Source organism: Anoplophora glabripennis, unplaced genomic scaffold (assembly GCF_000390285.2).
Source record: "Anoplophora glabripennis isolate ALB-LARVAE unplaced genomic scaffold, Agla_2.0 scaffold197, whole genome shotgun sequence".
NCBI classification, from domain to species: domain Eukaryota; kingdom Metazoa; phylum Arthropoda; class Insecta; order Coleoptera; family Cerambycidae; genus Anoplophora; species Anoplophora glabripennis.
In genome coordinates this window covers 377,438-392,414 of record NW_019416387.1, presented here as the reverse complement: position 1 = coordinate 392,414, position 14,977 = coordinate 377,438, and the positions used below count along the sequence as shown (strand labels likewise).

The 14,977-nt window shown below is 33.5% G+C and overlaps 2 protein-coding genes across 4 annotated transcripts in view; one reads left to right on the top strand and one right to left on the bottom strand.

Moving 5' to 3' along the window:
• The window catches only part of LOC108904906 (scavenger receptor class B member 1), a 144,471-nt gene extending 144,002 nt beyond the window's left edge, over nucleotides 1–469 (bottom strand). The window contains exon 1 of the mRNA XM_018707627.2: nucleotides 289–469. The gene's annotated coding sequence lies outside the window, so the exon portion shown is untranslated. The remainder of the gene's footprint in view (nucleotides 1–288) is intronic.
• Nucleotides 470–7,662: 7,193 nt separating this feature from the next.
• Nucleotides 7,663–14,977, top strand: part of LOC108904888 (trypsin-4-like) — a 10,398-nt gene continuing 3,083 nt past the window's right edge. Inside the window, exons 1-2 of one of the 3 annotated variants that reach the window (XM_018707600.1) lie at nucleotides 7,663–7,755; nucleotides 8,332–8,425. In XM_018707600.1, the coding sequence (XP_018563116.1) occupies nucleotides 7,716–7,755; nucleotides 8,332–8,425 (134 nt within the window). In that variant the 5' untranslated portion in view covers nucleotides 7,663–7,715. Of the gene's footprint in view, nucleotides 7,756–8,204; nucleotides 8,272–8,316; nucleotides 8,426–14,977 lie in introns of those variants that run through there. The other 2 variants (XM_018707599.1, XM_018707602.1) reach the window with 2 other exon arrangements.

The following is a 14,977-nucleotide window of genomic DNA, read 5'->3' as shown; positions in this document are numbered from 1 at the left end:
CGAAACACTCTGTATATTTAAGAGAATGCAAGTTTAGTAAAAACTACAATTTCTGTGAAAATGAGTCCTCCGTAACTTAGTGAATGAATAATAAAGGGCTCAGAATAGAACCTCGTGGTATGCCTTGAAAATAAATGAAACTTGTATTTACGAGAGAATTTGCAAAGGAACTTTTCAAAATCTGCATAAGTTTCACTTAGGATTTTCAAAATTTATTAGAAACTTCAAAACGTCAAAGTGACACTCGACTACCCCATCACCCAACCGAAATCTGCAGATTCGACTTACCTAGAATCTTGGGAGGAATCTTCCCACAGTCCAAACACTGTTTCCACTATCTTCGATTGTCGAAGAAACGAAAAACACTCGGTATATCTTCACCGTCGCGTTATTTTTTTGATAAAAGCGTCACTATCGATCGATCTGCCACTTTCTTCCAAAGCGTTTCATTACTAACTATACGATAACAATTGACGAGCAAACGATTGTTGTGCAGAATGATGGTAGCTTCTACGTACGTGTTAAGGTACAAGGTTGTTCCGCGGGTTTTCAGAAAATTTGCAGGTTTAATTTTAAAGTGACGTCTTTAATTTCGATCTACAAACTTCGGAAAACCTTCCACTAGAAGCGGCTGACAATTAAATAAACACCCTGTACTGGGTGTTGCAAAAAATTGGGGCAAGTCGTTAGTCATAGATCTTTTGGCTGAAAATGATGGAACTTTCCCTATTCGGTTCTTAATTTAGGCTTCGTTTTCAATATATAAAATGTTAAATTTGCAATTTAAAAAAATAATTAATAGCTACTGTTGAATTTCCGATTATTCTCAAGGCGCAAGAGGCGGACTCAGTTTTTCACAAATGTATATTTTTGTTATTTCTGCTTATAACCAGTATGTGCTTTCAGTTTAACAAAATGGAAACGAACGTAGAAGAGTAAAAACTAGAGGCGGTTGGTGTTGGGGGCCCTGCGGCGCCGCCCCCCATAGAAATTGTCGTAGTAAAAAAAATTTATTTAGTTTACAATGTTTAGATAATTAAATAGATTACCTGTATTAAAAAGGAAACGTTAAATTTATAATGTGCAGTCAGTTTAACTCGACTTGCAAAATTCATTTGAAATACACATAATACATGGGTTCTTCCAGCTCGCCCCTAAATCTGTAAAGTGTTTACAGTGGTGGTCACGGTTATCGTGGCACAGCAGTGAAAGACAGAGTGGAGTAGCGCATATTTACTATACAGGGTGTCCCAGTGTCAGCGTACAAAAATTTACCAGGGGGTAGACCGGACCAAAATAAGATTAAAATTCCTATAAAATATTTTTCTGCCATGCACTCTCACGGAGTTACAGGGTGTTGTTTAGAAAAAAATAATAACAACTTTCCGCAATAACTCAAAAACCCTTTCAGGGATTTAAGTAATTTTTGGGTGAAGTGTATATCTATTAAAGGTCATTAAAACTACATGGTGCTGATTTCGATCTGACGCCAGGGGCGGCCTAGGCCAACTTGTCCTCAAGGTTATGTTTTCATAACTTTTGCATATCTTAGTTTTATGTAATTGGATTATGTTTTCCTGAATCTGCAATCGATTCTGAACAAAAAATGTGCCCTTGTTTCATAGCTCAAAAATTAACCGTTTTCGAGTAAATTGGGTCTAAAGTATCGACTGCATTAGTTCGTAAAAAAATGCATGTAAATGCATGACCGTTGAAGATTCTTCCCCAGACATTTATGGAAAATCTTCTTCGAAACGTGGAGGGTCGTATCACATGCGGATTTTCAATGGATCATATGAAAATTTTTTAAATTATGTATAGCATTTCTCGTAAAGATAGTTTCATCACCCCACAATTTCTTTTGATGGAAATTTTCGCCATTATCGATATTTTCTAACAACCACCTGCAAAATTGTAACCTTTTTTCGGAATCACCAGGATGCAAAATTTATGTAGGTGGTATGGGTGCAGTTCTTCTCGGTTTAAAATTCTCCAAACGCTGCTTCGTTGAATACCTACTTGCGTTGATATTCTTCGGGTACTGGTGGAAGGATCATCAATAACAGCAGCATTCTGTATTTCCAATTTTAACATTCCCGGTCTCACGGACTCTTTGGAAAACTCGTTGGAATACGTGCTGTGAAGGTTGCCTTCTATTTGGAAACCTGTGTAGATATTCTCGTGAGGCCGCCAATGAATTTCCATCACAGAAACCGTAGACAAATATCATATCGGCATATTCGTTGTTAGAAAATTTCATAATAATTTCATAATCTTGTTGTTTTTTAAACTTAATTTCTAGTAACATCGAGTACTGTAATTAATTTTGACATGTCCGCATGTAAACAACTTTGTTTTTTATAATGACAGGTACCTACTAAATAACAAGAAATAAAATCTTCACATGCATTTTTCTACGAACTAATGCAGTCGATACCTTAGATCCAATTTACTCGAAAACGGTTAATTTTTGAGCTATGAAACAAGACCACAATTTTTGTTCAGAATCGATTGCAGATTCAGGAAAACGTAATCAAATTACATAAAACTAGGATATGCAAAAGTTATGAAGACATAACCTTGAGGACAAGTTGGCCTAGGGCGCCCCTGGCATCAGATCAAAATAATCACCATGTAGTTTTAACGACCTGTAATAGATGTACACTTCACCCAAAAATTACTTAATTCCCTGGAAGGGTTTCTGAGTTATTGCGGAAAATTGTTATTATGTTTTTCTAAACAACACCCTGTAACTCCGTGAGAGTGCATGGCAGAAAAATATTTTATAAGAATTTTAATCTTATTTTGGTCCGGTCTACTCCTTGGTAAATTTTTGTACGCTGACACTGGGACACCCTGTACATATAGTTTGGGCTCTGTTTAGTCCGCTTGTAACCAAATAATAGCTATTTACTGCTTCTTTTTTTTATTAAACTTAATATGTTTACATGTGGTGTAAAGGTTTGTTATTGTTTTGTGCGCGTTTTTTAAAAGATGGTAGAAGTTTAAATTTAGATTGTAAAGACGGATTAACAGCACTTGCAAAGCTGTCTATTCAAAAATTACTGGTGCGTGAAATAGCAAACTTAATTAAAAAAATGATGGAAAAGTTTATTTCGGAAAATAATGTTGAGCATATTTTCCTTATATTTTAGTAGTACATACTTCAAATAAAACTACGCAATTATATTTGATTTTTTTTCGATACTTTGTACCTAATTTTTTCCGCATAATAATAATTCTAAGTTCTGAAAAAATTAGGAGTTAAGAGAATTAAATGTTTATAATAAATATTCAGTATGCTCACAATCAGAAATTTTGAATAATCCTTATAATTAGAACTTTGAAAAATAGAGCTGAGACCACAGCGTCAGTTCTATTAGATTTTTCAAATGCATTCAATATCATTAATCATGAAGTTTTATTGTCAATTTTGCATTTTGTTCGACTTTCAGCAAATCCAATTGCATTCTCTTGTAGTTATTTGTCAGATAGGCATCAGTATGCGCAAACGGATAGGGGTAATCATAAAGAATGAGAATTGTGTGGAGTTCCACAAGGATCAATGCTTGGGCTTGTGTCACTTAGCTTCTACATATATAATTTAACAGCTTTGCTTAAAAAACTGTAGATTATTGTTAACACTCAACTTTATTATTCATTTCACCGTAACAAAGCGGATGTGACAAAAAGATTATAAATAATGCTTTGCAATGCTTTGTCTCATTTTCTAATCGGAAAAATTACAAAGTCTTGTTATGGTATTCATAAAGTTGCATACTCAGTCAGAATTTGAAGTTGAAACAGGTAATAGAAATTTGCACTGTGTTTTGTACCTGCATTTTAAAGCTGATAATAATAATAAAGGGACTGAAAAAGCGTAAGGTAATATTATCCCTAAATCCTTCTTTATTCTTTAATTAAAACTTATAGATTGCGTCGTTTTAAGTAATTTTAATTAATATGGTGTAATTTATGGGACATGTTTGGATAAATTAAATATTAATATGATTAAAAAAGTTCAATCAGAAAGTTGATCAACCTGATTCATTCATCAACTTGTTTCGTATAAATTAAAAATAGTTAATTGACTTTGTATGCAAAACAGGCGTAAATTCCGTGCTGTGGTATTTTTTTCGTCAAATAATTCTAAGTCAACATCCTCCCTATTTGTGTAATAAGATTAAATATAGAACAAATACTCATACTTCTAATATAAGATTTCAGGAACTTATTTCATCTTCAATATAGAAAAGGGTAATATTTAGGAAGAATTTATTTAATTATTTATAACGTATGTAATATACCTGTATAATGAAATTCCCGTGTATTTAAAACATTTTAATATTCTGTCCTTCAAGTATAAATTAAAAAAACAACATCTTTTAAGTTTGGCAAGTAATTAATTAACAGTTAATAAAGCAAGTTGATAATAATGACTTTTTCGTATGATCTATCTCTATACTTTTAAAGCTCTCTTTTTATATTTTCTATTATCTTTTGGTTTTTATGAAAATTATCTATTTGTACCATTTATATTTACTATGTGTAAACAGTGCAATTTTTTATCCAAATCTGGATCTTGATCTTCTTTTGTTTTCAGTTCCTTTTCACTCGTTTGATTCTTTCTTATAATCAGTATCGTCATGGTTATGGTTATTGTTATTGTTATGGTTATGACTATGGTTGTAGTTAGAGCTGTCATAATTGGCCGCGCATCAAAGGCGTGCCAATTATCATAAAATAAAGTGAACAATGATTATAAGATTTATTGTCATTGTAACATGGTGAAACACGTAAATTGTTTTGTGCAACGTTGCCATCGATTCCACAATCCGGATGGGATCCGTTATAGATCGCATCATTAAGTATGTTTCTACCCTATGGTTAGGTTTATGGTTATGCTTATTGTTATGGTTATGATTATGGTTGTCGTAGTCGTTGTCGTTGCCGTCGCCATTGCCATTACCATTGTTATTGTTATTGAGAACTTTTGAGAACAGTAAAATTTACCTGTTGACTTGAAATATTTTATACCAAAAACTACAAACCAAGGCAGTTTTTCGTCGACTTTATAAAAGAGGCAGTTTGTGTCGTACCGAAAAAACTTTAATTACACAAATAACTATATTTTGTCAACAACAAGTTCCACAGAATCGTTAATTATAGTATATTGTCGTGTACGGAAGATTTTTCTAAGTTCTGAACGTCGATTGACGTACAATTAAATTAAAATACATCGCAAAGCACTTAACAGTTTTGCATGATCTTCGTGTTCTATAATTGTGTTTGTAAAAATCGCAGTCGCCTCTGCCGTGACTGTTTCTGTCGGCCCGCGAGAAATAAGCAGCTTGTGGAAATGCCAAAACAAAAGCAGATCGACATTTGCCCACTGCGTCCATTATCAATATTAATTACTGTTAGAAAATCCATGGAGATATCTTTATCAGTTGTCTTGTCAGTATCAAAAAGATTTACACTTCCTTAGGAAATTATGCACCAATTTTTTAGGAAAATTCCTTCATTTTCGAAAGTATTACACGTTTAAATATAGACGTAAAATACAGTTTGAAAATGTGTCTGTGAGTTTTTGCTTTCTTAAATAATTTATTACGTAATTTCAGTTTGAATTACACGGATATCATAATTTTAATATCCACGAAAATAAAAAAACTTAAATTTGAGAACGAAAAACTTCATATTGTCACATGTAATAAGGCACAAGGTCAACTTTAATGGTTTTACAACATACATAATAAACTAATACTTTTTTTTATTATACTTTAATAGCAATTTTGAAGTCGCCATTAAAAAAGCTGGCAAGACGGTAATAATGGTAAAGGTGTTAAATGCGTTTAACTGGTGCTGCTCGGTTAATATACTGGGTGTTTTATTAACAATATGGGACCCGTTTGGGTACGCTTGAACTCAAAGTGGAGGTGCGGACACAAGCGAGATATAGAGGGTGTTTTGGGGACCGCCTAGCCGGGTGTCTTGGCCGGTGGATTTCGATCTACCGAGGTATGCATCACGGACGCAGGCTGAAATTTGGATGGGTGACCTAAGGCAGGCTCGGGGATGTGGCTGTGGCAGCCTACCAGAGACCTGGGTCGCTCACCATTTTCCGCATGCGTGTTGTCCCCGATAAATGGTAATGAGAACAGAGCAAAGAACATCTCTGTAACTCAAGACCATGCTATCATACATAAACTGTACGAGACTTTGCCACCAAGCCACCCGTGTAGTAAATAGGATGGTTTGAAGAGAAGTACTCGAGTAATGAAGAAGGGTGTACAAGGGGCCTAATAAGGCCTAAGTGCCGTGATGGAAAAACAATTCCACCACCCTCCAACATACATACATACATAGAGGGTGTTTTGGAAAAGGGAAAAGGGTATAGGAATTAAAATAGAACAAAGTTCTTCTCCATACTCTATTCTAATTCTAAATAATTTTCTACTTCTGTGTAACTTATTTTAAGTCTAACTCATTTTAATTAAATAATAATACATACTATCAATCAATAACAATGTTGTCAATACATTACTACCTGTCACTGTCACGACCTACCATATAATGTCCATGAGTAATTAGACCTCTCACGGCCTAATTAGTGAGATTTCGTTACATTACCTATACGCATTTTGGACCGTATCAATGTGCGATATATCAAAATATATTATAACTAAATTTATAAATCCTTATGTAATTGGAAAAAAGGCAGAAATCCCGGAAAGAGATCTAACAATTACAAGATGTATTATTTTCTTAATATAAAACCTTCTTTTCTTTTTTTTTAAGTATCTTGCTTATTGTTACAGATGGGCACAACAAACCCTATATAGCTATGCTCGACAGGGAACGTTCTATCCAAATATGTAAAAATATACAGGGTGTTCCATTTAACTTAACAAAGTTAACATCCGCAGCCATTTTATTTGGACTTTATTTGTTTTTCGATCATTTTCAAAAAATTCATAAAAACTCGTGAAACTTTTATATTTCATATTTTTTTATAACTCTTAAAACAAAAAAGTTAAAGGGGGATCAAAATATAGTGAATCATCCTTTAACAGCACCCCACAAAAAGAAATCCAGTGGGTTGAGGTTCGGTGTTTTCAGTTCGTTTTAAGTTTTACTCGATAATCAGGCTATTTTCGAAAAACCAAGAGAGTAGTAATTTGTAGAAAACTAGAAGACGATTCCGAAAATATAATCATTTTTACCATAAAGCAGTGGCGTACTATTTTATTTAGAAAAATTTGCCACCGATGCACTGAAGCATCTAAATTTAAAAAAAAAGGCTTTAGATTTTGAACATAAATACATGTGCCCAATTTCAAATTATTTCACTTATTAGTTTTTAAATTATTAAAAGAAATTAAAAATATTTTTTTAATGTTAACACCCTGTATCTTTTTAACGAAGCGTCCTAGATAAAAACTTTATACGAAAGACTCCCCTTAAAATTTACTAATTCATTTTTGGTCAACGTTTGTGAATCACCCTGTATATTTTCTATAAAAACCACCTAATAATATTTTTTGAAGCAGTATTTGTATTTCATTGATGCAATATTTATACTTACGCGAAACGGCGATTATGCCTACCTATAAAACGCCGATATATGCAATAAGTCATGTTGTACAGCGACAGATAACCTGGAGCTATTGCAAATACTTGGCCGATATGTGCTCTTATCAGAACGCGTTAAAATGCATGTGGTCACACATTGCATATTGTTGTTAACGTCAGGTAAGTTTTCGTTTGTGTGTGACGAGAGAAAAATTCTATTTTTCAAAAAACAAGTCTGTCACTCGTAAAAAATGTTGTTGTTGTTGTTGGAACTTTTTTATTATTGTTCTACAGCAAAACGTATTCAGTTTTTAGTAAAGAAATTAACGGGTTTGAGGCAATGAATTTACAACCTCACCCTTTTCTTAAAATTGCTGACGTTTCGACACCTCTATTGTGTCTCTGTCAAGGCTATTTAAAATTGTATAGAAGTGATTGTCATATAATTAAAGTAAGTATATTCCCCAAGAACAACAAACACGAGAAACAACAACATATGTGTCGTCTATTTGAACAGTTTATGCGTATTATTTGTCTCTACTGAATAGATGACACGCATATTGTCGTTTCTCATGATTGTTATTTTCGGAAGATATTCTTAATTATATGGTAAAAATAACCTCCAAAAAAAAATGTTTAAATAGTCTTGAAAAAAACGCAATAAAGGTGTCAAATCCTTGGTACTTTTAAGAAAAGGTTGGCCCAAAATCCCTTAATCTCTTTCCTGGATTTTTGTCACAGGTGTAATCTTTTTAGTTTTACTATTGGGCGATAGTGACTGTGCTCTAGAAAGGATTATTGGTGGTAGGCAAGCCTATGAGCAAGAATTTCCTTACCAGTTGAGCTTAATGTAAGTAAAGATACACTTTTTTCATATCTTGACATATTGGGATAATGCAAGTTCGCTGGCGTTCTGATTTTTATGCCTTGGAAATCAATAATTATTGGACATTTTTCAAAGTTGTTCTAGTGTCATACTACCGTTTAAGTGCAACGAAAATGTGATTTCGAGTAGAAAAAAACCAATATATCCTTCTGTTTGAATTTAATAGACGAGTTAAAGGGGTCGGACGCCACTAGATCCATCTGTGCCGTTTACGGAGAGAACGCTATTGAGATAAATACAGTTGTAACCTGAGGGGTTTCTTTATTTATCTATCTACCGCTATGACCAGACTTTAATTAATACGTGGGCTTAGAAATTTTGTATTTTCAGAGAATGAATTTCAGACACTTACCGTACGTCGCTCATGTACAAGGTAATCCAGTGGTTGGTTGTATAGGGTGACACTTAAGTTGGAAGAACAAGAAAACACTAAAACTTTCTAGGAAGGGTTTTAATAATAAAAAAAAACAAAACAAACAAACTAACGACACAACGGGCTCGAAAAACATTATGAATTAATTTATTGACACGCGACAGCGTACTGAGATTCAGGAAATGCGCAATCCATAGCAAAATTTGGAATAATTTTATCCATTATTAAATTAACCCGATACTCTAAGACTAAGTGGACTACTCGATGTGGAACCCAAGGAAAAACTACCTTTTTCGGAAATCTCTCTTGAATTCGACACCTCGCTTCGACACGCCCATTTCTTGAGTCCAGACGTTTCTGTTCTTATCTTACTGGCGGGAACCCTGAATATCGGGACGCTTTGGCATAACTATGCCATGTTAATAGTTGTCTAATGGACTGAATTTACATTTATATAAATAATTCTGTGACTAATTGGACTTACAAGTAATCCTAGCTTTCCTCTAGTGACTCCGTGTAGCAATACGGGACGGATTAGTCAATTTTATTTAATCAATTCTTATAGCTTGGAAAATCCGCCTAAAAACCAGCTATTTGACCTATTATTTTTTTTCCTGGCCACAATCTAATAACTTATTTAAATATATCGGAATTTCTACGTTCTTTTGAATGCATTTGGCGCGTTATTAGAAATATCGATTTACTCTTTATACCAGATGCTCAACACATGGCCCCGACGCACAGTGGGACGAAACACCACTGTCGCATTCAAATTACTCTACACCCCACATAGTGCAACTCTTTCGGGTGATTTTTTTTTCAAAATGTTCGTCTTGAATGTCCCTATCGATCTCGCATTTGGGATTTTTAATTTCGGTCTTAATTTTTTTGAAAATTGACTCCAAAATTTGATTTTTATGAAAAAAACTGATTTTCGGCGCAAATCTGGTCCTACATGGCGCAAGTTGATGTTTTTCGAAATTTTTTTCAGCTGAAAATCTTCATTTTGATAAATACTACAAAACTGTCTGCGTGAAATCTCATTTACATTTCATGCACCCCCAATTTTTGTTCTCGCTCACATGGACCCCTTGCAGTTCGGAGTCGACCGCTAGGGGTCGATATAGACTACTTTGGCAATCATTGATCTAAAACATCTAATTAGAAGTTTGCAGATTGCATGTAAATTTTGATTACGGCATCATTTTCAGCTCGCCAAAATACGTCGGAAATGATATTATGTAGAGCAAAACCAATTTTGCACTATGATAGAGCGATTTTTGGATCCATTTTCACCCTAAATATATATTTCACAATATACTGACCGGTTGTGCATAAATTCTGACTACGATATCGTTTTTAGCTGGTCAAAATACGTTAGAAATAATATGTCAGATCTTTGAGTTTCGAGTGTGCCTGATATTCTATTAATTAAAATGGCTTTAAATTTTAGGAGCCAAACTTTGACTAAGAGTGTGTTTTATTGACTATTAAAATCTTCGCACTCTAGTTTTTTATGTGCCGGTGTTATTATATTACAAGTATTATTTTTAACAAGGGACATACTAATACATTTCAATATTGATTGTTTGACAATAGTGAAAATAATGAAGAAAAAGAAGTGAAACAAAAAAATTATTGATGGATTGATTATTATTGATTATTGCCAATAAATCGCAATATATCATCCAGCAAACATGTTAATGTGCTAAACCCAGAACAAAAACTTCATTGTCTTGGCGGAAAATTGTATTTATGAAGATAGCCTTTAAATTGAAGATAGGCAAATCTATCTAAAACTTAAAATTCTTGATAATATACTTATTGGCCATAATTCATTAAGATTACACAGCCCCACAAAAAAAAAAGTAGCAGGTCCGAAAGACAAGACCATGGTATCCATATGGTGTTGGGGTCGCTGAATCCGAATCCGGTGTCCGTTTGACACGATTAGCTCTGGTTTAAGGTCAGTTCAAGATCAAATGTGAAAAATTAGTTGTCAACAAACTAAACCTGTGTATCTATACATTTTTGAGGTCGCCGAATCCGAATCTGGTGTCCGTTTAACTCGATCAGATCTGGTTTAAGTTCAGCTCAAGGTCAAATGTAGAGAATTAATTGCCAACAAAATAAATCTACATATCTATAGGTTTTTAGGGTAGCCGAATCCGAATCTGATGTCCGTTTGACTCAATCAGATCTGAATTGAGGTCAGTTCAAGGTCAAATGTAGAGAATCAATTGAAAACGAAGTAAACTTACATATCTATAAGTTTTTAGAATCGCCGAATCCGAATCTGATGTCCGTTTGACTCAATCAGATCTGGATTGAGGTCAGTTCAAAGTCAAATGTAGAGAATCAATTAAAAACGAAGTAAACTTACATGTCTATACGTTTTTGGGGTCGTTGAATCCGAATCTGATGTCCGTTTGAAGCGATCAGGTCTATTAAATACTTTCTAATATAAAAAGATCAATCAACATACGAAAGATGCTTATACAAATATTTTGGTTTTAAACCTAAGTGAAAAATTTGATTGGGTTTGAGCAGGTTTCACCAATATATTAAAGAAGGAGGAAATTTGGGTGGTAATGAAAGTATCGCTGATATTGCTAGTGATACTAGTGATGACGAATATATTCCATATCACGTTGTGAAAAAGACAGGAACAATATCACAAAAAAAAGTAAATGATATTCGAGATTTGGGCCTGGCAGATAATGGAGCAGAGTTCCTAATATAATGGCTAAAAAAATACTAAGCAAGCCGGAAAAGTGACAGTTTTTTACTATCAGTACAGAAATAAGGAATATTTTTGTAACGATGAAGAATTTTTCTTAGGTTACTACAGTGATATTGTTGGATGAATCACTTTAAACATGGATGTTATAAACCTAACGCACATTGAAACAAGAGTGGCGTAATTTGAGGATAGTCTTACATAGGATCAAATACGAACAACATATATGGCTCTACATTTGACCTTGAAGTGAACTTAAACCAGATCTGATCGAGTCAAACGGACACCGGATTCGGATTCGGCGACTCCAAAAACGTATAGATACGTAGATTCAGTTTGTTAACAATTGATTTTCTACATTTGACCTTGAACTGACCTTAAACCAGAGCTAATCGCGTCAAACGAACACCGGATTCGGATTCGGCGATCCCAAAAACGTATAGACACGTAGGTTTAGTTTATTGACAATTGGTTTTCTACAATCAACCTTGAACTGACCTTAAACCAGAGCTAATCGCGTCAAACGAACACCGGATTCGGATTCGGCGATTCCAAAAACGTATAGATACGTAGGTTTAGTTTGTTGACAATCGATTTTTTATATTTGACCTTGAACTGGCCTTAATCGCGTCAAATGGACACCGGATTCGCATTCAGCGACCCCAAAACCATATGGATACCATGGTCTTGTCTTTCGGACCTGCCACTTTTTTTTTGTGGGGCTGTGTTATTATTGATAAATCGCAATATATCATCCAACAAGCATATTGATGTGTTAAACCCAAAACAAAAACTTGATTGTCTTGGCGGAAAAATGTATTTATGAAGATAGTCTTTAAATTGATGATAGACTATTGACCATAATTCATTAAGATTATCAGTGTTGCTTCATAATATTTCTTTCTAATAAGGAACTGTTAATTATAGCGTTAAAGCGTTATTACAAAGGGACACATATTTTTAATATACCTACAGATATGCTATCTACACCTTTAACATTAGAATGCAATTAATTTACTATGGTAATAATATCTCCATTGCTTTATAACATTAATATGAAAGCTATGTTGTATAGTAGTAATATTTGGACTTGATCAAATTCGTCTTAATTAAGTCATCTATATTAGAAGCAGTTATCGATGTATACAGGGTGACTTCACTTTAAATACAGAAACTGCAGTAACATATTAGTTACCAAAAAATAAGTAGAGTTTGCTCTATAAACTTTTTTCCTAGGACACGTGGTATTCGAGATAAAGGGTGTTCAAGTTTCCAAAAAATATATATTTTCGGTCAGATCTTCATATTACACTAAACGATTTGAATGAAATTTATTACAGCGTATTCACGTAATTAGACCTTTTATTGAATGCAATATTAACCTCGTGGGATAAACCAGTGGCGTGCTACTGAAGATGCCGTTCCGTTTTCACAAGAAAAAATACGCCACTGGCAGTTTTTTGTAGAAATAATGTTAAATTCGGGTACTGTTGCGTTAAATAAATGAAAATTGATTTTATTTAATATTTTTTTTCAATAGTAGCAGCCGTTTAGGCTATAATTTACTTATTTGGCAACCATAATGCGCAAATTTAGTCCACCTGCTCATATTTGTTTAAAATCCATTAGTAAAATTGAATCGTTTCTATGCATTATCAGTTAGTTACGATTATATCGTATTAATACTATAACTAGCTTTGTTTATTTATTTCTGAAGCTGCAGTCCTTGTTGGGCTTATGAACATAAGACGAACTGTGGAAAAAATAGAGGAAAATCTCCTCAGGGAAAATCATGTCATGATAAGTTCCTCTATAAATAGATCTTTATTGACATTTGTGTACATTATTAAGTGGTATATTTATAGGCTGAGTAGTGTTCATAAAAGTTAAAAATTCATTCACAGTATAGAAACAATGATTTAAAAGAAATGATTTCGTAAAACTGTGAAAGGTTTTTTGAGACATGTTTTTAAACTGTTTTCGTCTACAAAAATTATCAAACTTGTTGAACAGACTGATTGTAAGTTTGTTACGTTTAGTTAGAGTAATACGCGAATAAGATTCAACCAGATTTCCAACGTGCCTAGTGTTATATTGATGTATATCAGCATGAGATTGCAAATTACATAAATTGGAATTAATGAGTTAAAGTGAATCAAGTAGATATAGACAGGTCAGTGGTAGAATCTTATACATGAGAACTATCTCCTTGTTGGGAGCTAATATAGGGATACCCGCAAGTAGACGAACAGCTGCTTTTTGTAACACTCTATATGAACCACTAGAGTTGTCCCACAATGGCACACCATAGGTTAAATTACTATTAGTCCAATCGGCAGAGGCCGAAAAGTTACTGTTGGTAACATTTCCTTGATAACTCGGAAATAACTACACAGGAATACTTTAAATGATGAGTACAATAACAGGCTAATTTGCTGACAAAGTATTTTATCAGGAAAAAAAGTTATTAACAATTTAATCGTGAAAAAAATTTTGTTGGTAGTTTTCTTTAAATAACTCAGCGGGATGACTTTGTACGAAACAATGCTTAGGACATTATTTTGTTTGTAACAAAAATAGCTACAAAATGGCGGTGGTCCGATTACGAAATCTGCAATAACAATACCGTGAGATTGAAGAAACTGTATAAAACGTAAATTTTTTAAAGTTGCTGTAAAAATGTCAATTATAAACAAAAAGTGATAAAACTTTCGAAAACTATAGTTCAATATATATATACAATAATGACGCTAAAGCCGAAAATCAGGAGAGCAAAACTTTTTGTTCTCTAAGGTTTTATACATCCATCGGCATCTGAAACTCGAAACTTTGCCAAATTTGTTTGAAGTTTTGCTGACACTTGAAATTTGATATACACATAGTGTAAATATGAAGAAACTAAAAGCAATTTGCAAAATTTAATTATCTTCATTTTTGCTACTTTGGTATGGTTTTATACGCCACCCTAGTTTTATACGTCACCGTTTTTTTAATTTTTGGAAAAATATATATGTATATTTATAAAGTATTCCATTACGGTAGATTAACCAGCACAATTATCTACAATTAAACAAATAATAATTTTCATCGTTTAGATCCTAAGCTACTTAACATTTTGCGCCTGTTAGCCGTAGTCGTACATTATTCAACATATCAACATAAAACAAAATTGTACGTGTGGGGTAAACCTTTAACTTTTCATTTTCGAGCGCGAGCTACGCTCTCTTCGGCGCTTGTATACTATTAGAAATATGCAACAGTAAATTTAAACAGTTGTTTACTTAAAGTTAAAGGTTTACCCCACACGTACGTTTTTGTTTTATGTTGATATGTTGAATAATGTACGAGTATGGCTAACAGGCGCAAAATGTTAAGTAGCTTAGGATCTAAACGATGAAAATAT